Consider the following 25,616-nt stretch of genomic DNA (forward strand, 5'->3'; position numbering starts at 1 on the left):
ATGCAATACAAATGTTATCACCAGCGTTGATGGCTGCCAAAATTCGAGGCAGTGAAATTGTCGATTTAAGCGATGTCTTAAACGTTACGAATTTGTTTTCTAGCGCTGAAGAATCTGTACAATTTTTAAAAAACAACTAATTTCATTCTTTAATAAAGTGTATTTAGTGTAACCATACATTACTATTTCATATAAGTGTGCGAAAACTGTCAGATTCAAAATTAGATTTTTTCTAGTTTGATAATATTGATGATCACTAATAGGTTGACACGTTTAGGTTGGTTCTGTCTATTGACAGCTAACTCATTTATGCTGGGTTCCGGTTCGAACTCCGGTAACAATAATAATTCCGATGCAAATGACGCGTCGCCTTTAGATTTTACAAGAACCATTGCGAGATTCATTGAATCTATACCAGTATATTCGTCACCTGCCGATCAACTTTTAGCACAGAAAGCTTTGACTCGATGGGAAGTACCACCTGTGCAATCACCAGAATGTGTTGAATTTTACCATTCAAACCCAGCTTTGAAAGAACGATACCAAAGTTTAAACAAAACTAATGTTATTAGTATTGTCAACATGATTCCGGATATCAGTTTTCTAACTAAACTAACAAATAACCAGTTCATGTGTTTGTTTAGTTTAGGTTACGTTCCTACAAGAGTCATCCAGGGTATTGCCCAAGGTAGAGTTTACGACGTTTTCGGTGAAAATGTTTTCAATGACCTTGCTCATATCGTGTGGGGAGGAAAAATCTTTGCCAAATCAAAGTGTAACTCGACTAACAAAGAAATCAATTTAGTTGTAAACAGTGTTATGAAGTATCCAGGATTTTTCGCACTTGCGAATGTTTCAAACCACCCCATAAACACAGCTCACAAATTTAGTGACTATGAAAAGTGGGATGACAAAGGTGCTGTATGGATTGACTATTCATCAAACCTCGCACAACTTTGTGAAAACGAACTACCTAAAGCTTATGATGTACCAGAATTCCACACGCGATTGGCTACTTGGGCCACTGAAAACAATTTACCAATGGCTGATCTTATCAAGTCTTTTGCGGACCACATATCCCCAGATTCTCCAATCATGGAAACACTTGGATTAGGCAGAAACAACACTTTAAGAGCTCAAAAAATTAACTTCGACATGTTTAACAATCTGCCATCACCAATTTACGTCGTTGATGCTTTGAGATGGATAGGTAGAGATGAAGACAAATTGGTCGACTATTACTTAGGCCGAGTATTTTTAACTTTTGCTGAAGGTCTTAGAACTGTTGGATGGTACAACTTGAAGTCTACTGATTTGTTATCAAACCACGAACTCAATTAAGTAATTATGGATCTAGTTTAACTTTTATTGGTCTTATCAACAACGATATATTAAAGCATGGGAAATTATATCCGATAATTCGTTCGTGTATAATTCTAATTAAATACTTTCATAGTAATTTTTTTATGTGAAACTATCACTTTGTCATATTTATAATAAAATGAAACCAGATAAATTTTAGAAAATTGTTACTATCTTAACAACTGTAATTCTATTCTAAAAAACTTTTATTATTTATTAAACAGTTTACGAAAAATTATTGGTAAAGAAAATCATTATATATTTATTTATATATTTAGAATGCGATAATTCATAAGATTAATCTACACTATCAGACTTGTAAATATATTTTTAACAATTTAATAATATTAAAGAATGAGTTTTCCGTTTGCTCAAAATTACCAGCCTATGCAGGCTAAGTCGATTTTAACGTGTTATCGTTGTAATGCAAATTTAGAATTTGAAGCAGGAGCACAGTATGTTCAATGTACTTCTTGTTCAACAATGAATGTCATTCAATGTAAATCTAACGTAGGAGGTCGCGTAAGTTTTCGTGGTTTTTTTACCAATATTTAGGTTATGTCCGTCATTTGCCCTAATTGTTCAGTTACAAATTTAGCTCCTTACGGAGCTAATTACGTTAGATGCGGAAGCTGCGAAGATATCTGCGATGTTTCTCACGCTTACACTTTAACAACACAACAAGAAAAATAAATTATGAAACAAATTCAAAAGCAGTAATTTACAGCTTTTATAATGAATCTTGTTATTTTATAAAATAATAAAATATATGATAAATAGTTTGCCGAGCTCCAAACAGATTTTGAATCCATGAATATTAACTTTAACCTATTAACTAACTTGATCTACAATATTACAAATTAAAAGAATTTATTGTTGTTCTTCTTGGTTAACTTTTTCGCACTCAATTACGTGGTCGACCCGTAGTAGGGTGATTGCCGATTCTGTCGCAAAGCGAATCATTTTCGTTTTAATTACTGCTGGTTCGATGACGCCAGCCGCAATATTATTTCGTATTGAGTTATTTTTGATGTCTATTCCGTAATATATTTTATCGTTTTCTTCTTCTGAAACCGCTTTAATGTCGAAGCTGCTGTAGTGGTTACGTAAAAGCGCGATCATGTTGTGAGAATCAATCATTGCATTGATAGAGATGCATTTTGGGATTATACTTAGTGCTTCGATAAACTCCAAAACAGCTGCTTGTTCGTAAGCGTCCAGATCTTTGATAAAAGTTTTCAGCTCTGCGGCTACCGCCATCTCTACAGCGCCTCCTCCTGCTACAACAACGCTAGATTCTAGTGTTCGTGAAAGGACACAGAGAGCGTCGTGCAGACTTCTTTCCAGTTCGTCAAGCATGTATAAGTTAGCACCTCTGGCAATGATCGTACCTGCTGTGCCGACAGAAACACCTTGAATAAAAACAAAGTCATAGTCAGAAATTCTTTCTTCGTAGATGGATTCTGCGTATCCAAGATAGGAGTCGTCCAGGTATTCGTCTCCTTCTTCGTTAGTCGGGAAAGATCGTATAACTACTGCTCCAGTTGCGCGAGCTAATCGGTAAAGTTCGGTTCTGTCTACACGTTTGACCACAAATATCCCTGCTTCATCGAAATATTTGATTGACATATCGTCAATTCCTTGTGAGGAAAAAATAGCTGTGGCCCCTGTTTTAATAATAAGTTCTATACGTTTTTTCGTTATATCTTTTTCTGCTTGACGAACTTTTTCCAACTCTTCGGGCGAAGTTATGAGTAATTCTACTCCCATTGGAGCTCTATACTGCTTTAAAGGAAAATCTAAACAGGCGATTTTAGCATTTTGTATTTGTTGGAACACTGCACTCGATGCACGGGACGAATTAAAACAAAGCGTAGCCGTCTACAAGTTTCGTGTCCCTCATGGACTGACCAGCTGTCTTTATAATAGATAAAGAGCTGATGGGATACTTAACGTTTCCAGCAGCGTCAATGATTTTAATTTTTTGAACTGCATCAACAAGCAACTTGGCAAAATATTCTGCGTCAAAACTAGGTAGTTTGCTCTGTAAACTTGTTTTTGCAATCGCTAGCAACAAATCCGTGTCCAACTCAGTTACTTTTTTGCACAAATATTTTTGGATAAATTTAACAGCATGTTTACCCGCTTTTTTGTACGCGTTAAGTACCTTAATGGGGTGGATTCCACTACTTATTAAATTCTGACCCTTATTAATCAATTCAGCCGCCAATAACACAACCGAAGTCGTTCCGTCACCGACTTCTTTATCTTGCAACACACTTAACTCCACCAAAACTTTCGCTGCGGGATGTTTGACATCGAGCTGTTTTACAATGGTTGAACCATCGTTTGTTATTACCATTTCACCAACGGAATTAATTAACATTTTGTCTAAACCATTCGGCCCAAGAGAAGTGGACAGTATTTTCATTAAAGTGCCAACAGCGTTTGCTAATTATTTATTGATAACATCTATACTTACCGTTGGCTTTTCGAACATCTTCTCCGAAACTGGAAAAATGTGAAGTTCTTCTGTTATTATTTATACCAGAAATCATTATTTACGTTTACTGTGAAATTAGAACTTTGACTATTTAAAACAGTTTTTTATTTACCAATTTCTGATATTACTAATTAACGATCAACTAATAAATCTTATAATTATATAGAATTAAATTTATTTAATTAAGTTTTGTTAAGAATTTATGTTCTCTTGAGTGCGAAAACTAACATTAGGTAGATACTGAAAGGAATTCGTGTAAATTTATTAAATATTGAAGAGGTCAACATTTAGCTCGGCTTAGTTAATTTTTCTATTTCTTCGTTTGTAACTTGTATAGATTGTTTAGCCTTGTCTATGCATTGTTGTACTTTATTTGTAAACCTTTCCCAAGCTTGTTTCGTGATATCTTGAACTTGCACACATCGATATTGCGCTAGTAACTGCTGAGTTTTAATTTTTTCATATTTATTTTTTTCAGCACATAGATTTGATTGCATTTCAAAAGGAATGAAACTGTAAGGAAGTCTTGGTGGTTCGATGTCGTTACTTTCCAAAAATTTGGAAGCGAGCAACTGAGCAGCTGAAGGACGTAAACCAGGGTTGTAATTAAAACAGGGTATGAGAAATTCTGCTATTTCGGAAGGTAGTTCTTTCCTCATATACGCAATGAACTTAGGCCCTGGCTCAGCTTCAGTCGTTAGATATTGATTCGAAGCAAGCGGGAAGTTGACTACCTCTGGCCAATCGTTGATATTGATCTTACCGAACCCTTCAATCATTCGTGTTAATACGCTCAATTCTGTATCGCATTTATGAAATAAATTTTTTCCAAAATAAAGTTCATAAAATAAACAACCAAAACTCCAAATATCACACTCCAGTAAATAACACTTTGCCCCCAACAACAGCTCTGGGGGCCTAAACCACAGCGTAACTACACCATTTGTCAAGTTAGGGTGGGTAGATTCCAGAACTTGGATTTCATCATCGAATATGTTTTCTTTTGAAATATTTTGTCTGCAGTTGAATATGAGTCTGGATAGACCAAAATCTGCTAATTTGCAGACACCTTTGTCACTAATTAAAATATTGCTCAGCTTTATATCTCTGTGAGCAATTTGGCGTCTGTGAATGTAGTCTAAACCAGTTAAAATATCAATACTCATTTTACGGAGCTCAGGTATTGTAACTTTCCGTTCTTGAAAGTAAACAATTTGCATAAAAGACTGCAAATCAAACGGACAAAACTCGAAAACCGCGTATATTGTTCTTGAAGAGTTTATTGAATCGATTTGATTGAGTTTTTTTGGATTATCGATGAAATACATGTTACGCCCGTCTAGATTGATATTGTACGTGGTAGATTTCTTAGTCGATTTTAAATTGTCATAAAAGTGTTTAACATTTGCATCTAGTGGAAACCAAGACGTACTTTGCGAAATTTCTACACCAATAAATCTCGTAATGTTTGGATGATTATTAAGTTCATAAAGTAAAGTAAGTTCGCGTAAACAAGTCTTTAAAACCCCATCACGTCGCCGTACATTATGATATTTCTTAATTGCAACGAATTCTTGAGTGAAAATGTCTTGGGCTAGCCAAACACTGCCGTATGAACCATTTCCAATAAGACGTAAAAAAAGATAATTATTCAGTGAGATTTTTTTGTTGTTTGATTGTACAGTAGTGTCAGGTTCAATGTTCACATCTTTTATTTTTTGATTCAGTAAAACTTCAGTGGCAGTTTTTCCTAAGAGACATTCTAAGAACTGAGTTTTCTCTGAAGTCTTCATTGAATGATTACGTAGTTGCCGCTTTATTTTGTTTCATTAAGGTATAGATATTTACTAGTATTTTAAGTTATTTTAAAATAGCAAACTGATAAAAATCTACCATGAAGACGATAAAAAAACTAAATAATTAAAAAATAATTGTCATGAAAAGATTGTTTATAACTTTAGATGACAGCGACGGCGTTCTGATTTTTACAAGGCTCATAGAAACGTTAAAAAAAACATATAACGGTGGAACATTTGTTTTGGCTCATATTAACGCAGAATCAGATTGTTTTATAGAAGATAAAATTGTTTTATTAGGAAACCAGAGTAAGTAAGCAATAAAAAATAAATAAGATTCTCTTTTAATTGCGGCGTCATTGGCCGAAAAACTAACTTCAATAGCTTTTGTTACCTACTGTAGTGTAGCTGATGAAACAATAAAATACTTGAAAAATCTAAATTACAAAGTGATAAGTTGCAAACAATATTTGAAAAATACTGAAATTGTAGTTGACAATTAGAGCACAAAAAGATCAAATTTTTTTAAACTATAGAACAAAACAGGATAAAAAGCGCAGCAAACAAAACGATTATCATAAACCATACCATTAAGTTCTTTTTGAGCTAACGAAGCAGCTAAGACATCTTTAAATTCGATAAACAATTTTAAATATGTGTTATTGACTGTGTCTTGCGAATTGAGAAATTTAGAGCAGTGTACCGTGCCGAAAGCTGAAGCTTTTTCGTAAAAATCTAATTCAATTTTCTTCAAATCTGTTGTATGCTGTAATGTTGATGGCAAAAAATTATGGCAAACAAGAATTCGATCAGGAGTTTTTCCAATATTCTTAATTAATTCAAAAGTAAAAGTATTTAGAGGGCAGGCATATAATTGTTCTAGCGGACTTCGAAGTCGCTGGTTTTTACCTACAATGTTTAGTATTTGAAGCATTTCATCATCTCTCATTTTATTAAATAAAACAGAAGATTTAGAATCTTTTTTTGTGATTACCGTTTTATTATCGCAACTTTGGCTGGTTTTAGTTTGATAAATTAGATCTTTGTATTCTAAATATTTTAACTCATCACTATATTCAGTATTGTCATTGTTCTCAACTAAAGTATAAGTAAGTTTGTCCCTGACAAATGGATAAAGTTCTGTGATAATATCTGTTGTAGATGAATCAACATGCGAAATCTTTGGAAAAACGAATTTCAAGGGAACAACGCAGAGTCTGGATCCAAAAGCGACTTTGCCATGCAAAGAAGCGATATAGCTATTATCGTCGTTTTTGAATTTTAGAACAGCAAATCCATAAGCAAGTTGAAAACAGCTTAATGTGAATTCAGTTCGATCGACTGCCAATTGTTTTTCAATCCAATTTTTAAAGGCCTCTGCTTTGTAAAATTTATATGAAATGTTAGAGACTAATAAATATTCAGCATCCATATAAATATCAACAGACCCATCGAAACAAAAATTTTATTTTTATTATTTTAATTATTAAAGATTATTACTGAGTAATAAATATGGATTGTTCAAGCAGCGACGACTTTAGTGATTGGGAAATCCAAGAACCTTCGGTACCGATTAATTCGAGCACGAGCAAAAATGTAGATGTTAGTCAAAATGCGTATGTTGTGCCTTCTTTTCTTACGATACCTTTGGACAATCCAAATGACGAAAGAAAGAGAACAAATTTACTTCAACAATATAGAGATGCCGAACTAGGCCATGGTTTGTTTGGTTCAGACGATGAGATAGAGTTTAATTATGACTCAGATGATTCGTTTATACAGAGAGCTAAGGCCAACTATTCAGAGCATTTGCAAAGCAAATGTACTGAACGTGAGAACAAAACTGGCAACGCAGGTACGAAAATTTCGATGGCCAAGGTTAGTGATATAAATGCACTTATTAAGGTGTTAGAAACTGAAATTACGGGAACAACTATTCAAAGCAAAAACTTGTTCCATTTTTTGCGTTCTATTATCGGTTTTGGAGCTGTAAAACTAGATATAATACATCTTAGAAAACTTGTAGATGAACTACAACACATCTATGTCAAAAAAGACGCAGAAGAAAAAATCAGGGCCAATAAAAGCAAAAAAAATAACGAAAACGACCAAAATCACCGCCGCCCTACAAACGAATATAAAATGAAATATGAATGTGACGAAGACGATGGTTACTCAAGCGGTAGCAGCTTCGAAGAAGTTTATTTACAAAAAAACAGCAAAAAATTGAATCAAACATCCAGCAGTGCTAGCTCAACCGCTGAAAAAAATGTGAATCCAATTAAAGGTATACCATTCGACGAATTTTTTTGAATTACTAAAATTAAAAAAATACTTAATTTATTTTATTTACAAATAAATAAACAATCTTTAGTTAACTATTTTTAGATTTAAAAATAAACTTTTTTTCATTGTCTGAAATTAGAAAATAAAATTTTCTAATTGATATTTTGAAAAACGAAGGTTACTTTATTTAAGACCTACTATTTCGGTTTTTAAAATTAATTATTTGAAAGAATATACTATTTCGGATAATGTTATGTCGATTAAAGTAAATAATACAGATTCTTGTTCAAACCAGCGAAATAAATTTTATTATGATGTATTAGAATCTTCGGTAAACTACAAAGATCTTTATGAATATAATAAAATTGACCCAAGCTTTAATTTTTTAGAATCCTTGTTTTTTGAACCGGTAACGGCATTTTTTGATTTGATAAGCGAAAAACATTTACTGAACGATGACTTCTTTAAAGAAATAGAAAAATGCCAATACTCGATGCTACGCGTGCTTAACGCTTGCATAGTACGAGACTTTGATGGCTTGCCTTTGTTTATTTTAAAAGATTTTACTTGTTGTTTGTACCTGGAACATTGTTGGAAAAGTTATATGCTTGAGTTGTCCGAAGGCCATCCAAACTCCATAAAAAAATATCGAGATCACTTAAAAGTGATTTACTACCTTGCTGTAACTTCGCAGAAGTTTTTACTTTTTCCACTGCAAACAAGTTTCTCGTTTGACTCCGATTTTTTCACAAGTCCTGACTCGTTCCAGCATTACTGTTTAACAATTCGCGACTTTTCTGAAGCTCTTTTGCGCTTTGAACATGAATTCGGTTTAGTAGCACTAAATAAGTTTTTGCCGTTTTTATTTGTGTTGATGATGAATGAGTTTGGCAGTTATAATCCCGTAGATCCATTAGGTCCAATAATTGAACGTGTATATGGGAAGAAAAAATTAAATAAAGCCGTCAAAAAAGTCGATTCAGCATCTGAGGTCAATAAGTGGTACTTTTTAGACAACATGGAACAAATTAGTGGTCCGTTATATTCGGATTATATGGAATATCTTTATTACAACAGTTACTTCAATTTCAACTCGTACATATCAAATTCAAAAAAGTCATACTTCATTCCTTTGCATTCAATTTACACTTTTGTCTCTGGAACAACTCCACTTTCGTTTACAAAGCCAAATTTCGCATTTTACGGTCGAGAGCATAACTGTTTTGATTTGTTCTCACCCATTAAGAAAGAGTATTTGATTTTCCTTACTCAAATGGAAAAAATCATTTTCGACTTTGCAAAGGCCGGTTCTAGTAAAATATCTGCATCGTTGCGTGAATCGAGTCTTGAAAAGTTAAACGCTAGAATGATCACTCATTTTTTCGGCGATCAAAAAAGCGTCGATTTGGAAGCCTCTGCAAACAACACTGACGATAAACAACAGAAAGCTTCGCGCTTAGAACTTCAAAATAACATGATACATTTAAGCCGCGAAAAAGACGCGGGTACTGATCTAAACACTGACACTACATTTATCAACGCCGCAACCGTTGATGATGAAGAATGTTTTAACGCTGATCTAAAAAAAAGTGCAGAAAAGAATAAAATAAATACGAAAAACAACTTGTTTAAGCACATTGACGAACACGCCGCTACTGCTGACAAAGAAAAAAAAAACAAGAATTTTGTAGCCTCAGACAAGTTTACTCTGAAGTTCAAAGTTGACGCAAACAAGAACGAGCCGTACTCATCTGATTTTAATTCTGCATACGATAAGATAGATAGCGGTCGTTGGATAACTTCGCAAAAATTAAAAGTCCACAAAGAAAACCCTACTTCAAAATTAGATAGAATATCTAAAACAAGTGGTTCCAAGCCCACGCCTTATAAAGTTATTGCAGACCTGAAAACAGGTTCTTTCAACAATTCTGCGGACACCGTTGTCCAGACAGAGACGAAAAACAGTTATCCGTTTCCTCACAAAGACGCGCATGACTCGAGTTTTGCCAATCGAGAGTTGTCTAGTGATAACAAGTGTTCGCCCTCATCTGAACTATCTACCAATAAAACTTCTCTTAAATATACCAAAGAAGAAAACAAAGCACCTAGAGGCCTTATTTGTTCTGTGTCGCAAGTGGTTAAGCGTACAGTTGTGGCGGATAAAAGCTTGCCGCTCAAACCAAATTCAGCGTCACTTGATTTAAACCACGAGCCTTGTTTGCTCGATACCTGCAACATCGTCACCAACAAAAGCACAAAAGTAGCTAATGCCGGAAAGATAGCTTATCCATCGACAATCTTCAAAAGCGGCAAATGGTCTGAGGTTATTGGCAGCCAGAAAGACGCTCCGCCTCTAGATTCTGACACTATATATATAAAAAATAAAAATTCGAGTAATGTTATTAAATCTTCTGACGCTTCTGTTAAGTTCTACCCATCAATAACTTTTTCAGTTGTGCCAAAAAATAAGATTTAAGTTTTATCATGTTTGTGAACACTTTTTGTTAGCATGTACTTATCAATATTTTATAATATATTAATGTTATTATATTAAATGGCCCAAAGAGACGCGCGGCTTTTTTGACAAAGATGACAAATAATGTTGCCGGCCAATCGCGGCAAATCATTCTCAAAAAAAGTACAAAATTATTATTAGTCGGCCATTGAATAAAACTTGAGTGATTTTTTTTTTTTGTTGTGTCTAATAAGTTTAATTAGAACGAAGTGAGATAGAAAAATCTATTATGGTTTCCAAGAAAGTCAATTCTTTAATTCCTCGTGCGAGTCGTCACACCTTATATAAGTATTTAATGCGTGATGGTACTTTGGTCGTGAAACACCAACCTTCTTTACCCATTCACGAAAAAACTAAAATTACGAATTTACATGTGATGCTCATGATGAGAACTATGAAGACTAAGGAATACGTAAAACACACGTATCTTTGGGGTTACGACTACTACATCCTCACTCCTGAAGGAATTGAATTTTTGAGGGAACAGCTTGATTTGCCTCTCAACGTAATGCCTGCTACTTATGCGTCAGCTAAGCCTGCTATACGCCCTGAAGGTGGCAAGCGTGAAACAGTTAATGCTTAATTTACTGGCTTTACTAATGTCTAATTATATTATCTTGTTTATTAGTAAGTTTACTATGCAATTTCCCTGTTTTATTAAATACTTTACTCGTTTATTTTTCATCTAACAATTATTTACAGAATGATGATTATTAGCAGTATGGGGACATATGAATTTATGTGATTAACATACTCTTAAATCTGACTGTTTTATTTTATAAATCTTTCTCTTTGTTTGTGTGATCTTCGTTGCATATTGTGCATATTATTCCTGTAGTTTTTTGTGGATAAACGGACACAAAAATGAGCGGGGTGCAGTTATTAGAACTTGGAAGATGGGATCGTTGCTTAAGTTGTTTGTGAAGATAGTTCCTTATGCTTCTGCCATAGCGGCGATTTGTACATCTGTGTCTTCATTATTCTTCTTTTTTCGTAAAAAACTTTATCATCCGTCGGAATACCGATGGATCGGGAAACTGTTTCTCTTACTAAAAATTCATCGGCACGAAGCGTTCGACTTGCTTATTGATGTTATCGAAATTATTGGTTTACAGAAGAACAAAAAGTATTACATTGTAGTGGGCTCAGGCCGGTACGAGTTGAAAACGTCCACCAAGATCTCGAACGACAGTACAGGGCCAGCGATGTTTTATGAGAGATTGAAAATTCAAGTGCGCCAGGCTGATAAAAAGCTTAAAATAGTGCTGTATCGCAAATGTTTTAGGCTAGATGAAAAGATCGGCGAAATTTCACTAGACGTAGATGATTATTTGTTGAAAAATAACTTTCCAACTAAAATTACTTTTGATTTTAAAAAAAAAGATGTTACACCTGCAAAAGGAGTTTTTTCTTTTTACAAACCCGCTGTAATCTTGCCTGAGCTCAGCCAGGCGTGGTTTTTTAAAGAAGACTTAATTCAGGAACTTGTAATTAAGGCAAAAGACAAAGGCCAAGAATTCAATCAGGCGGAACTGCTCGAAATGACTCCTATAAAATTGATTCTCGTTTTTTGCAACCTGCTCGAAGGACCGCTGGACTTGATCGATGAAAAGACTCCGTCAAAACATGTTAGATACTATTTCAAAGCCACAAAAACCACGTCAAATGAATGGGTATGGTGTTACTGGCAAACTCAAGAAGATCTCTTGCAAAAGCATAACCCGGTTGGAACCATTTTTATTAATTCAATAGCTGCAGTCTTTCCGAAACGTCAAAATCTAGGACGACACGAGTTCGTACTAAAATATAAGAACAAAAAAACTACTAAGCAATTTACATTTCAAAGAGTCGACAGAGATCGCAACTTGTGGGTAAGTGCGTTACTCACCACTATAGACCTTATAAGAGATTACAAGGTGAACTACAAATCGCAACTTTATTTGTTCGCTAATGAGCTAGAAGAGGATAAATTGCTGCAAAACAAAAAACTAACACGTAAGCAAAAACAAACTTATTCTTCGGAAGACATTGAAAATGGAAAAGCGGGTGCATCAGGAACTGAAACTTCAAAGGAGACGAATCAAGCTGAAAAAAAAATGAAACTCTTTATCAAAAAAGAATTAAACAATTTGTCTAGTTTACTGCGCACGCATACTGCAGTGATGAGCAAGAGAACCAACGAAGGCAATAAAACTGAAGAAAAAGCAAATTTAATGGACTCTGCCTTGCAATAATAATTTTATTGTTCCTTTGTGTTAATATTGAAAGAAAATCGCAAAATCAGTAAGTCTGATTGAAGACGCCCAAATAGTCTTGATTGATTTGCCCAACTGCAGTGACATTTGTAGGATTGATTTTAAATGCCATAATTCTAAGACGGACAGAAGAATTGATTGCTACTTTATCGTTATCTGCAACCCACGAGGTACCATCAAAAGAATACGACTCCGGTATGTTGTTTTTTGGAACAAACACTTTTAACGGCCCGCAAAAAACGAAAAAGCCCATCGGATTTACCGAGGAAACCGTTCCGTCGACGACATGGCCGTTTTTCATGTTCAATACAATCGCTCTGACTTTTACTTGAACAACCACATGACCTGTAAGTTCTTGGACTCTGCCATTTTGACGCTCTAACACTTGGCTGACGCAAATAATTAAACCGTAAGGCGGAATGTTGTGGCCTTCAAGAGTTTTGTACACTGCCTTGTCAATTGACTAAAAATACTTTCGTGCGATTATCTTACCTCTTCAAAATGCGGTCCAATATCCTTAGGATGGATATAAATACATCTCCAAAAATCGATTAAACAAAACATGTTAATTATGCTGATTCTAGGCGATGCATTTATTTGAAGTCAAAATAGATAATAGTATACATGATAAATGAATTTATTTTTCTCGGTCAGGAAATAATTATTAATTTGCGCAAAAAATAATCAATTCGTGCTACATGGATAGTCAAGACGATATCAACTATTTCATAAAAGAACTCGAGCTCCACGAAGATTTTCCTAAAAAAGGAGTGAAGTTCATTGACATTATGCCAATTTTCAAAAATAAGAGATGTTTACACATATTAATTGAGCAGTTCAAAAGTTTTATTCCAAGAAATACAAACGTAATCATAGCTCCAGAGCTACGAGGCTGTCTGATTGCGACATACGTAAGCTTTGCTCTGGACCTACCGCTTGTGGTAGCTAGAAAACCAAAGAAATTGCCTGGAAAATTAATTACAGCAGAATACAAGACAGAATACAGCGTTGATCAACTTCAGATCAAAGACGGTGCCCTTAAAAAGGACGATAACGTGTTCATTATTGACGATGTCATGGCAACGGGCGGTACTTTGCGCGCTCTGTTAAGCATTATAGAACAAATAGAAAGTACCTGTACCGGCATTGGTGTAATCACTAGAATCGACAAATTTTCAACTGACGACATAACTGTTCCTGTTTACAAAATGTTTTAATTTAAACTCTAAAACCACTTTACGCTTTTAGTGATTAACCAGGTGAATAGAGAGTGTAGGGCGAGAAAAAACGTGTAGCTGGCGAATTCCTTATTATTCTCCTCGATAATATTCTTGATTGCCATGTAGAAAAGACTGAGCCGACTGCTAAAGACTAGAATTGGAGCGTTTTCCGGCTGTATGAACTGCAGAAAGTACATTCCAATGAGCTCGAAGCAAAATATGAAAAGCGAAACGAGTTTATATTTAAATGCGTCTGATAAAAACGAGGATAAAAAATACTTCATGGTTTTTGACGAAAGCCACATGACTATTAGAGCGAGTAAAATTTTTAGTCCAAGTGTGGAGGACGTAATTATTCCAAAGTAGTACACTTCGATGTATTGAACGAAAATATAGGGAAAGGATTGTAATGCGCTGGTGACCAAATTGACTAGGACTATTTTTTGCAAAAAGAAAAAATAACTTTTCAAGGCTTCTGAATTTATGATGTTGGCATCGTTTCGATTAAAGTAAAACGTTGAAACATAGGCGGTGATGCAAAAGCGCAAAAGCGCGTCTCGCACACTTTCACCATCACTACCATTAGTTTTTAGAATGAGAAAAATGTTCGAGTATGTTACACAGCAAATCATGACGTAAAGCATAAAAAAACTTACAATAGCGTACGACAGCGTCGGTTTTGAAGTAATGTATCGCAAATAAATGATTAAAACATATTTAATTGCGAGTATAAAACTCTGCAGACTATTAGATGTTTCGTTTTTTTCTTCAGTCGGTTTAATAGGTACGTTGTAGCTCAAATCATCGATGATTAAATCCGGAATCTTGTTTGACATAAGCTCAATGGTGAACAAGGAGCTAGATTCTTGTGCATTTACACGCGCTGTGTCCTCTTTGGGCTTTTCAGCGATACTGGAAACGTGTTTAACATTGGCATTCGACCTTTGGTATATCAGTTGATCGATTTCTTCGCCATCCATCTTCAAAATTCTAGTTTTTACTATATTCATATTTAAGGAACCTGAAGTTGGTAAAGGCGACATGCATTCAGTGATCTTTTCATAATTCGTTAGGCTTTTTTGTTTAGTTATGCCGAAAAACTGGTAATTGAGCACGTCGTTCACGGTTACACTTTCTATTGATTGTTTGTCCATCCAAAGCAAGTTGTATTTCTCAAGTTGCAGCGAAAAAGAGTCGATTTCAAGTGTACACAGCACTGTTAACTGTTTCAAAGTTACTAACGAATAAATAATGTTTAAGAATTCGTTTGTAGCTGGTACAGATAGTCTGGGAATGCAAAAACAAATTAAGTTGACATTTTTCATCGTTCTAGCGGCGATCTTGCAAGTAAGCAGTTCCAGTCTTAAATTTTCGTTTTTGAGGTCAAGTATTTTTTTGTGCAAAATCGCATTGAACCGAAAAACCTTTATGACTTTGTATAAATTCCAGCTACATGGGTCTTTTTTTGTTTGCAATCTGTTAAAGCGGAGATACTCTTTGACCGTTAACAAGTTCCATTTTTCTGACACTGACCGGCAATAGATTATTGTTTGATTGGAAAGAGGTTGTGACTTTGCGTTTTCGTCGTCTGTACTTATTTGACAAGTTTTCCAGACAACAGACGTTGTTGCTTGCTGAGGATTGGCAAGGGTAGCTAAAAGTCTGTTGGCGTCTTTGATTTGAGTGTTTGTCAAAATGTTTATTTGATACGGAACCAGCTCGAAAAGATAGCTAAAAATAATTATCGCAGAACTTACCGTTTGTTTTGGGGCGGCAAATGACTGTTTTTCAAACCTAACGACGTCGTGACGTCTACTTGCAACACTGAAGGTGATTTCAAAGTATCATCATCCATTAATTGACGGGATTTTCAGTGGGGAAAAACAAATTTCAATTTTCTTTATGTTTTAATTTGGCGTTCTAAAAAAATAAAAATCTAAACCAAGAATTGTAATTGTAAGAAAACCTATTTCGCCTTATAAAATTAATTATAAAAATTTTTATCATGAGCGACGGTATTGAAATAATATGTAAATGGCATGGCGAAAAGGTGTACACTATTAATACAGACGAAAAAGTGACATTGGGTTTTTTAATTCAAAAAATCCATGAGAAACTGAATATTCCTCCTTCCCGAATGACGTTAATGATGACTGGGTTCAAAATTCCTAAATTTGAGATTAATGAAAGCAATGACAAACTGTTGTCTACTTTTGGCAAACTGCTTCCTGTTTTGACATGCACAGTAATAGGAGTTCCAGTTGGGGAAGAGTTCAGGAATGTGCCCGTGAAAATAGATCAACCTGTCATAATTAAAAATGAACAATCAAAAATTCCCTATGGATACGTAAATATAGGTAACAGCTGTTTTTTAGGAGCGATTTTGACGATGTTTGAAAGTATTCCCGAGCTGGTCGAATTGCTGGCGAGCGACAAAACTTCAGCGTCAAGCAACAATTTATACAACGCTCTGAAAGAGACAATGTTGAAGAAAGATCGCTACAAACCGTATAGCCCTGCGATGTTTCTGGCTAGTTTGCAGCTTGAACACCCGCAGTTCATGCAGTACATGAAAGATTCCATTAAACTAGTGCAGCAAGACGTAGACGAGACGATGATGTGCATTCTATCTAGTTTGCAGAAGTCTAATCCAGAAATCACCAAATTGTTTTCGATCGTTCTTCAGACTGAAGGAATAGTAGAGACGAGAAACAAATTAACGTGTTATTTAGGTTCGATTTCGAAACCCGTTCAGTCGCTGATCGAAGGTATCCAACTTGGGCTGAATTCAGACGAAAAAAAAACCAAAATCACGAAACTGCCTCCGTATTTGTTTGTCCAAGAAATGCGTTTTGACTGGAAACCGGAAAACACCACGGCAGGTACAAAAGCCACGAGAGCCAAAATAACACGCAAACTTAAAACTCCCATGATTTTGGACCTCTCCGAAATTGCTGAAGAAAATCTGATAAATGAATGCAAGTACGCCCTTCACGGAATTATCGCACATAAAGGCCGCGGAGCTGAAAGTGGACATTATATATACTATTTAGTCGACAAAGAATCGAATCAATACATTTGTTTTGACGACGCTGAAACCAAGTTTATTAGCATGTTTCAGTCGTCTCTAGAGGGTGGTTACGCTGACGGCGACTGTCCGTATTATCTTGTTTATAAAAAACTAACTAACAATCAAAAATTATGATATGATCGGTCTAACCACCAACTATTCGCAAGTCGTATAATCTAATTCGACATTGTCGTGGCAGTAAATAAACTGACAAATAAAGTATTTTTAATTTTCACTGTAGCATAAATACACCACAGTACGTTAATTTGATTTCTATAGATCGATAATCTAATTAAATTGTTTTGCTCTGATATAAGATGTTACTGTACTGCGAAAAGCAGTAATAATTATTATTTGCGACGCGTGCGCTTAACAAGTTTAATGTATTATAATGTGGCTATTATAAAACAAGGAAAGCGCTTTATTCCGGCTCTAGCGTAGCAACTAGCTTGAAACGTGCGTCTTTTTCCGACACTGACAAAGAAACATTGATTTTATCGAATACCTTAATAGTTTTCGTCCCACTACGCAAAAACTTGTTATCTATCAGTTGGAACTTGTCTTCAGAATAAGAACAACTTAAATTGATGAAGTTATTGGTTTCGACAACGTGGACATACATGTTTGAAATGCGCACAACAATGGCCTCAAGCATAACTACTGTTTTCTTTTCATTGATCAGTAAGTTTTTGTAATATTTATATAAAAAGTAGTCTGAGCTAAGTTGCTGACAGTACTTGGCTGCTTCGTGTTTTTGATTCATGCGCTTTGTCATGGTTTCGAGTTGCTGCGCCAAAGTTCGAGGAAGCGAAGCTATTTGGAGCGCCGCAGCGAGTAAGCGGTGAACGATAATATCTGCGTACCGTCTAATAGGAGAAGTGAAATGCGTGTAAGAAGTGGTGGCAAGCGCATAGTGGTAGTACTTAGTAGGATCTTTGACGCAAGTTGTAGATATGTATTTAGCGCGATTCATACAAAAAACCGTTATTTGACGTACTATGTGGTCGAGGTGAGGCCATTTTTTGGTTATGTAGTCCAAGCTTTCAGTTAATTCCTTGCTGTTGGAGCACTTAAACGTCACGCCAAGATTTTTCAGTAAAGTTTGCAGTTCTAATAATTTGTTGTCAATAGCATCAGGATGACAACGCAATAATGTACACTGAGGGAAACACTCCAACAGTTTTTGGGAAACACTTATGTTAGCTTGAAGCATGAATTCTTCAATGAGCTTGTTAGTGTCCATGATCTCGTGGTTGTGGAAGGTTTTAATGCTTGCATACGAATCTTGGTCAAATTCAAATTCCAGTTGAACGCTTCGCAGTTCAAGCGCACCGCGGTTTTGCCGCGCCTTACGCCAAATTTTGGATATTTTCATTAAATCACGCAACCGAACACCGATGACTGACTCGTCTTTTTTGTCGATAAGCTCTTGTGCTTGCTTGTAATCGAACGCTGCTACACTATGAATGATACTTTTGTGAAAGTTTGTAGAAACGATTTCTCCTGCTGGAGTGATTTCCCAGAATATTGAAAACGTTAATCTGTCTAGTCCTGATCTCAACGAGCACAAATCTGAAGAGAGTAAATTTGGAAGCATGTCTATACGTTTATTGATCATATACACTGTAGTACAGCGTTTTTGTGCTTCTCGGTCCAAATATGAATTAGGTTTAACAAAGTGAGATACATCGGCGATGTGGACTCCTACATGGTAATTACCATTGGGTAAATAACGCAATGAAAGCGTGTCATCGATATCTACACAAGAAGGCGGATCGATAGAAAAAACCCAGCATGCGTACTGATTGTTCCCAACGCTTGGAAGTTCTAAACGAGGATTTTGCAAAAATCTGTTGCCTAGTGTGGAACCTTGTAATCTCTTATGCAAGTTAGCCAGCGGCTTCGGACTGTTCTTAGCCTTTAAATTGTAGCAGGGCGTTCCGTAATAGTTTTTATACCGCGCATCTACAGCTTCAAAGTTGCATCGATCACAAAAACAATTATTAAAACGTAAGTCGAGACGGTTTTCAAATTCGTCAGCTGGAATTGAGTAATTTTCGTTGGGCAACTCGTTTAAAGATAAACTGGAAAATGGAATTTCAGAAATATTGCCCTGGTGCAGGATAGCTTTGGTTTCCACGGCGAGTTCGCCTACGTTTCCGAGAATGTCAATACAGTGACCGGTGGGAAAGTAGGAATTAACGTCCCAACTTCCTACTCTGACTAAAATTCTTTTGTTGTATAATTTTTCTGCATTGGCAGAAGAAATAAAAACTAGCGGGAAACGACTATCGATTGGAATAAATTCGCAATAAGATTTGTTACCCACCAGAAGCTCGTTTTCTTGTCTTATTGTGCCACATAGAACGCTGTACTCATCGTCAACAATGGAAATAACGTGCCCATAGAGTTCGTCTTCAGGCAGCTGATAGTCATTAGGATCGTTTTGCAAATTTTCTATCAGCGTGTTCACGTCGAGCATATCTACATCACCGTGAATTTTTTTGTTTGTCCTTGCAGCAGCGTAACGGAAAATTTTATGTTCCGGTGAATTGTTTATAAGTTGAACATAAACGTTAGACCCGGAAAACGCTCTATTTACGTTTAAAGCGCCGACTATTTTAATGGAAACTGATTTTCCATAACTATTCGTGAAAATGAAGTTCCCAGTGTTCCAATGTACTTCAGCATGAAAAGTACCAGACACTATTTGCTTAGTCAACAAATTGGAACTAAGTAAAGCGGAAGTAGCGTGATTGAAATAATAAGCAATCTGTTGAGCGTTTGTAGCACTTGATTTTTTGTAGTCTTTTAAAGTTAACTCATAGTTAAAAGAAAGAGGACTGTACTCGTCTGCAAGGCAGAATTCAACGTTCCAGTTGTTGGAAGAAAGCCTGAGATGTTGGAAATTTTTCATATCTTCATCGTTAGCTCCTAAAACGAGAAAAGTTAAAGGCCTTATGTGACTAGACAGATAATCAAATATAGCGGTTAGCAATGAAGCGGAAACTCGAAATAATTCATGCGCGGCATCAGCACATGAGGTTGAAACGTCAAACTTATAAGACGCGTCAATAATGTAAATTTTTGCCGTTTCACCAACCATAATGTTTTTAAAATTCTTAGCCAGCAAAATCGAGTTTTTTAAAAGATGTTCTACTTTTGCCATAACCATAATCTGCTTATAGAGCAAGTTGTTGTTTGATTTTAAGTAATTGAGGAGTACGTCGAAAATTAGCAAGTTGTCCACGTAAGAACAACCTACAAGCCCATCCATATAGTTCAAATAACAATTGTAAGTCGGAACGACTATAGGCTTGGCTGCTGTTAAAAGTCGTGTTTTGCAGATAGCCTGAGTGCAATTGAGAAACCCACAATCGATCGCTGAACGTAAATACTTTGAAACGAGTTTGTATCTGATTCCGTTTCTGAAGCCTGCTGACACGTCCAAATATGTCGTTAAGCGTTTGCTTTTAGCTTGATTAGACAAACGCAAGCTTTGATCTTCATTCGTTGATATTTCTTTTGTTCTCAAGTATTCTGCTGAATCTTTAGAGTAAAGTTCTGAAGGAGATTTCATCACATTTCAATTTTTAAGTAAGTTTTTTGGCGACGTTCCGCGTTAACAAAATCAGGTGTTTTGGGTGAAAGCTAATAATAATAAATAATTTTCATGTTACAAAAAAATATTAACGAGTGACTATGTGAAATACCTAATTAATTCCGCGCTTGACGTACCCAATAGAAAGAGAAGGGAACCGTTTCTCCAAGTTTTCTTTTATTTGGGTCGCAGAGTTGTTGTCGACACAGTCAATGAAAATAATATTTTTATGTGCTACAGCCCGTGTTTTGATAAACCCAAGTTGATTTTCGATTTCGTTTTTGATCTTTTCTTCGCTTTCCAAACAGTTATCAATTACTAAAACGTTGCTTTGTATTATTCTCATTTTGTTTTTGGAACTCGCGTCATTGGAGAGCGGGATATTGAGGAGTCGTTTGTTGTCGACTTGTGAATTAGTTGCGTTGTTGTAACTGTCAATTAAATGATTTAATTCGTTTTTAATAGACTCTTCTCGTTGACGAATGCTTAGCGGCTTCAGGTGTGGAGACTTTTCGACCTTGGGCAAGTTGTCTAAAGCTCGCAAAACGTTAGACTCGGTTCTAGCAAATTGACATTTGAGCGGTTGATCGAAAAATATGAGCCCAGAAAGTTCATTCACGGCTTGTTTAGCGCTGTCCAAATCTCTAAAGCTAACAAAGGCCTGTCCTTTCCGCCAGAAGCTCGACAAGCATTGAACATCAATTAAATTTCCGAATTTTTTACACAACTTTGTCAGTTCTTCTTTCAAAGTTGCTAAATCAATTGATTCTTTAATATTGGACAAGTATATAGTCCGGCATTCGCCAGGGGGACCAGATTTAGACAGGTCTTTGAATTTTTTATTGTTCTTTAATACATAATAGACAAGCAAAGCTATTTGATTAATAATCTGAGCATCATTCATAAATAAGTTTCATATTATGACACTATTCAAATCTAATTGCGTTGCGACAAAGAGCTAAAAATTTATTAAAATTAAAAAATTTACTACAAATAATATTCGAATTAATGGATGCAAGTTTATCTGAGAAAGTAACTTTTGAAAGCGATTCCGATAATATTGACAGTTTTGAGGATGATAATAATATCATTATAGGCACACCTGACTTAGTTTCCATTATAGAGAACGACAAACAGTGTGATTTGCCTGGTATTTATGCGTTGGCATGTAATTCGCTGTATACAGCGTACGGAGGAGGAACAGAAGTTTTGCAAATAATTGAAAACAGAGCACTCTCACTAGTTTTTGATGCTGATCACGATTCTTCGAAACTAAAAACGTGGGCTTTCCAACACGATGAGACGATTTGTTTTATACACTTCGCTAAAGACTGTAGCATTTTGTTCACCGTAGAGACAAACGCAAAAATTCACATTTATAAGCAGCAAGAAGACCAATCTTATAGTTTGAGCGCAGTACATGATGACCTCGATACTGATGTTTACGGCGTGACGGTCAGCCAAGATGAACGGTACTTTACTGTATATTGTGTTAACGGGCACGTAGCGCTATACGGTGTTGAAGAAGGCTACTTATATTCGTGTTGCATCAGCAACAACTGCGTCATTTCGTGCGATATTTTATCACACGATAATATACCTGAAGAATTTATCGTCATTTTCTGTGACGAGTTTGGTCATCTTGTCAAGTACGACTTCGTCAGTAACCAAGTTTTATTTTCTAAAAATATCACTCAGCACCTCCGATCTGCATACCAAAACGTCACGTCTACGCTTTTGTCTTTGAATAAAAAAGCTCTTCTCGTTGGTACGGAAGCAGGAAAAATTTTGATTTGCAACTGTTCAAATGGAGAAGTTGTCAATACTATTGATATAAACTCCGGGCTTGCTATTCATCATATCCGTCGGATTCAGTCAGATGATAATATTCTAGTTGCTATAGACAAAATGGGAGATATACATATTTTACAAAATTTCAAATTAAGACAGAAATTAATGTACGACCCTGACAATGCCGTTGAAATATCGCAAGTCGCAATTTTCGATAATTACATTGCTGTAGCCGGTATTGATACGTGCATCAAAGTATACGACTGGCGTTCGGGTGCTTTTATTACAATGGATGAAAACGAACACATAATTAACAATATGGAAGTTCTGAAACAGGATAACAAAACTTATCTAGTTACAGGAGACGAAAATGGAGATGTTAAGGTTTGGAACGTCTTCCAGAAATAAAACCCGTTTCTTATCATTCTATGCGCAGTTCATTTAGCAAGGAGACTAGATCTATGTCATTTTCGTTTTCGTTGTCGTCTGATAATTCTTCTGGGTTTTCGTCAATGTTGTGTTGAATGAGTTGCTTGTGTTGGTGAGACAAGTTAGCAGCCTTGAACCATTTCTTAACTTTATTTATGGACTGCCTCTTTACAATGATTACTTTGAAGTCAAACTTTTCCAAGTAGTCTACCAATTCTTTATCGTCGTCGTTGATGTTGCATAGTTCCAAGTCAAAACCGCGGAAAATAAACCCTGGGTAAAGATTTTTCTCAGAGTAATAGTTGGTACATATGACGCTGTGCTCACCTTGGAGTTGTGATAACGGCAAGACTTCTAAGCGGTATAATTTTATTTCTTGTGCTGGGGCACTTTGTGTATTGTTTTCCAAAACTGAAAGCTTGGGCTTTTCTGGTTTGACATAAGTATCGAGCTCTGCGTTTACCACAAAGTAGTCAAACATCTGTGAAGATGCTAGTAACAGAGTTGGCTGATGGCGCCAATACTTGTCGCTGTTCAAAGTGATGCTGTTGCCAGAAATAGGGTCAAAGAAATCAACGGTAGCGCCAACTTTCGAGCACACCATTATTTGTGGAATTCCTCCGAGAGCTATCGAGCTTTTTTTATCGAAAAATACCAAATCGAACCTGGAAACCTGTGGCAAGGTGATAAGAGTGACGTATTTTTTGTGACATGTGTTGCTTTTGGCATCGTGACTGACAAGCTGGGTTGAAGTCGCGGAAACTTTGGAAGCTATTTGCGATTTCACGTACAAAATAAAATGCCTAGCGTCTTGCTGTTTGTTGAAGTTGAAATTGAGACCTTCCAAAGTGTCGTCTATGCTGTTAGCACCTAAGTGCATTTGGTCTTTCAATATTAATTTTTCAAGCAAGAACAAGTTCTTTCGGTCGTTTACCGAGTTGTTTTTGTCGGCGTGGTAAACTTTTTTTTTCAAAAGTCTGCAACGCTGACGTACCTGAACTTGATGGATCCAAAGGTGTGGAGTGACACTTTTCATGCATTCCACGCACTGCTTGTTTTTGACGAAAAACTCAATTGTTAGGTATTGTCTAATTGCGGTGTTGTTCAAGTCCTTTTCAACGCCAATTTTAATTTTTAATCGACGACAGTGCGGCTCTGTCCAAACCCACTCACTACTGACAAGACGGCAGTTCTTCGGAATGTTTATTTTGTGAAGACACAAAGCAAGAAGTTCTTTGCTTTCTAATTTGCACTGAACAAATTTATTTCGGTGTTCATACCTTTCACAGCTTCGACACACATACACAGTGTTTTGAGTGTCAATTAGTAAATTAAGACTCGATTCGAGTCTAAAGCAATTGCTGCAAAGTCTAGTTTCGTTTGGAGGGCAAAGCACTCCGCATTTGTAACACGCAATTGAATGGTTGTACCCATTGTTGTTCTGGCTGTTATTTATTTTTAATAATTCCAAAACTCCTTGAACTTGGGGGGAACTTTCATTATAACCCAGTTTTTGTAGTTTTTCTAGTCTTTCGTAAAGTTGTTCATTTGCAAAATTCATAATTTGAAGTGAAGAGCAGCAAAATTTATTAGCACGGAAGGGAACCAATAAATTTTTTTTTATTTCATTTATTTAGCAAAAAAAAAAGATGTCAGAAATATTTTTCGCAATTAGAGGCTTTTTTGTAGTTCGATTAAAATATTTACTAGTATGTAATTTAATTTTATGTTGATAAGCCATGAGATCGATTATACAATATGCGAAAAACGTGTAGGAGAAGTTTCTTGTATAGAGGCTGATGATGAGTTTGTTTTGCTCGGTACACACTACGGTTACGTTTTGATTATTGAGAAAAAACGTCTCCTTTTATCGGATAATATTCAATTTTTCAAGCGATGTAGACTTCTTCTAGATTCGTATAAAGATTCTTACGAAACCAAAAATCTTACAGTTACAAAATTGGCGCTTGTGAATGCTACGAAAACACAACTCATTATCGCTATTGTTCATAAAAATGAATATATTAGATTTATGAAATTAACTCTTGTGGATCCAGGTAAAACTGAAAAACTCGCGGAGCCCGGAGAGAATATCGCATGGCTGAATTCTAGTTTTGATGGCGGAAGCGTTTGCTCTACACTTTATGTTTATCATTTCTATTTTATCGCTCTGTGCAACTTTACTAACAAGGGCGCTACTTTATTTTATTTAGACGTGGATCTTAACAAAGTTAAAGCTATTGGTCTGAATTTTACGGAATTCGATCTTGACGAAATAGATTTTACGTCCGATCGCAGTTTCATCAAGCAGATCGACAATAAGATCGCAGTGCTGGAAAAAACAGTCTTGACTATTTTTGACCTGAACTTAAATCGCGATTCTTCACGAAGAATTGCGTTGAAAGAGCTTGTTGAACAATACTTAGAAAACGAATTAGTGTATTCTATTACCAGTGACAACAAAATAACCATACTTGACGAAACTGAAAAAACAAAACAGTCTTCGAGTATAAAATTGTGGAATTTTGCCACTACCAATATGTTTCGATTAATAGAAAACGTTTTTTTAATTAAGCTCGACAGCTTTTTCGTTGTGCTTAGCTTGAACGCCCAGTGTGAAAAAATTTTGAATATTTCAAAAATAAGTGCTGAAGATATCACTGTAATCAACAACTGTATGTTGCTGATATCCTCTTTATATTTGCAAAAGATATTTTTCAATAATTCGTCAGTGCCCAGTTTCGCTACAAGCATTAAGTTTCGCGAGACTAGTAGTACCGAGCAGATA

At 35.7% G+C, this 25,616-nt stretch overlaps 2 protein-coding genes across 2 annotated transcripts; both read right to left on the reverse strand.

The window, feature by feature from the left end:
- Nucleotides 1-3,996: 3,996 nt before the first annotated feature.
- Nucleotides 3,997-5,658, reverse strand: LOC142598134 (cyclin-dependent kinase 1-like). Its single transcript, XM_075735092.1, has 3 exons — nt 5,298-5,658; nt 4,629-5,063; nt 3,997-4,016 (listed from the first exon to the last, which is right to left on the reverse strand). The coding sequence occupies exons 1-3, from the start codon at nt 5,656-5,658 to the stop codon at nt 3,997-3,999; spliced, it is 816 nt and encodes a 271-aa protein (XP_075591207.1).
- A 62-nt stretch (nt 5,659-5,720) lies between these two features.
- LOC142598135 (uncharacterized) lies at nt 5,721-24,823 on the reverse strand. The gene is made up of 3 exons (XM_075735093.1): nt 24,779-24,823; nt 18,089-18,808; nt 5,721-5,777 (listed from the first exon to the last, which is right to left on the reverse strand). The coding sequence occupies exons 1-3, from the start codon at nt 24,821-24,823 to the stop codon at nt 5,721-5,723; spliced, it is 822 nt and encodes a 273-aa protein (XP_075591208.1).
- Nucleotides 24,824-25,616: the final 793 nt, after the last annotated feature.

The sequence above is a fragment of the Dermatophagoides farinae genome, unplaced genomic scaffold (genome assembly GCF_024713945.1).
Source record: "Dermatophagoides farinae isolate YC_2012a unplaced genomic scaffold, ASM2471394v1 contig8, whole genome shotgun sequence".
In the NCBI taxonomy this organism is placed as follows: domain Eukaryota; kingdom Metazoa; phylum Arthropoda; class Arachnida; order Sarcoptiformes; family Pyroglyphidae; genus Dermatophagoides; species Dermatophagoides farinae.

Excerpts from the sequence above, each read along its gene's own strand:
- LOC142598134 (XM_075735092.1), bottom strand. The coding sequence starts at position 5,658 with ATGAAGACTTCAGAGAAAACTCAGTTCTTAGAATGTCTCTTAGGAAAA. Across the intron at positions 5,064-5,297 it reads TGGTGTAGAAATTTCGCAAA|AACGGAAAGTTACAATACCT; the intron begins GTACGTCTTGGT and ends TTTACTTTCAAG. Across the intron at positions 4,017-4,628 it reads ACGAATGATTGAAGGGTTCG|ATTTATTAGTTGATCGTTAA; the intron begins GTAAGATCAATA and ends TATAATTATAAG.
- LOC142598135 (XM_075735093.1), bottom strand. The coding sequence starts at position 24,823 with ATGAGTTGTGTTTTCGTAGCATTCACAAGCGCCAATTTTGTAACT. Across the intron at positions 18,809-24,778 it reads CAAGCGCCAATTTTGTAACT|TACGCATGCTGGGTTTTTTC; the intron begins GTAAGATTTTTG and ends GGGAACAATCAG. Across the intron at positions 5,778-18,088 it reads CTTTACTGAAAAATCTTGGC|TTTTTTTATCGTCTTCATGG; the intron begins GTGACGTTTAAG and ends TTAATTATTTAG.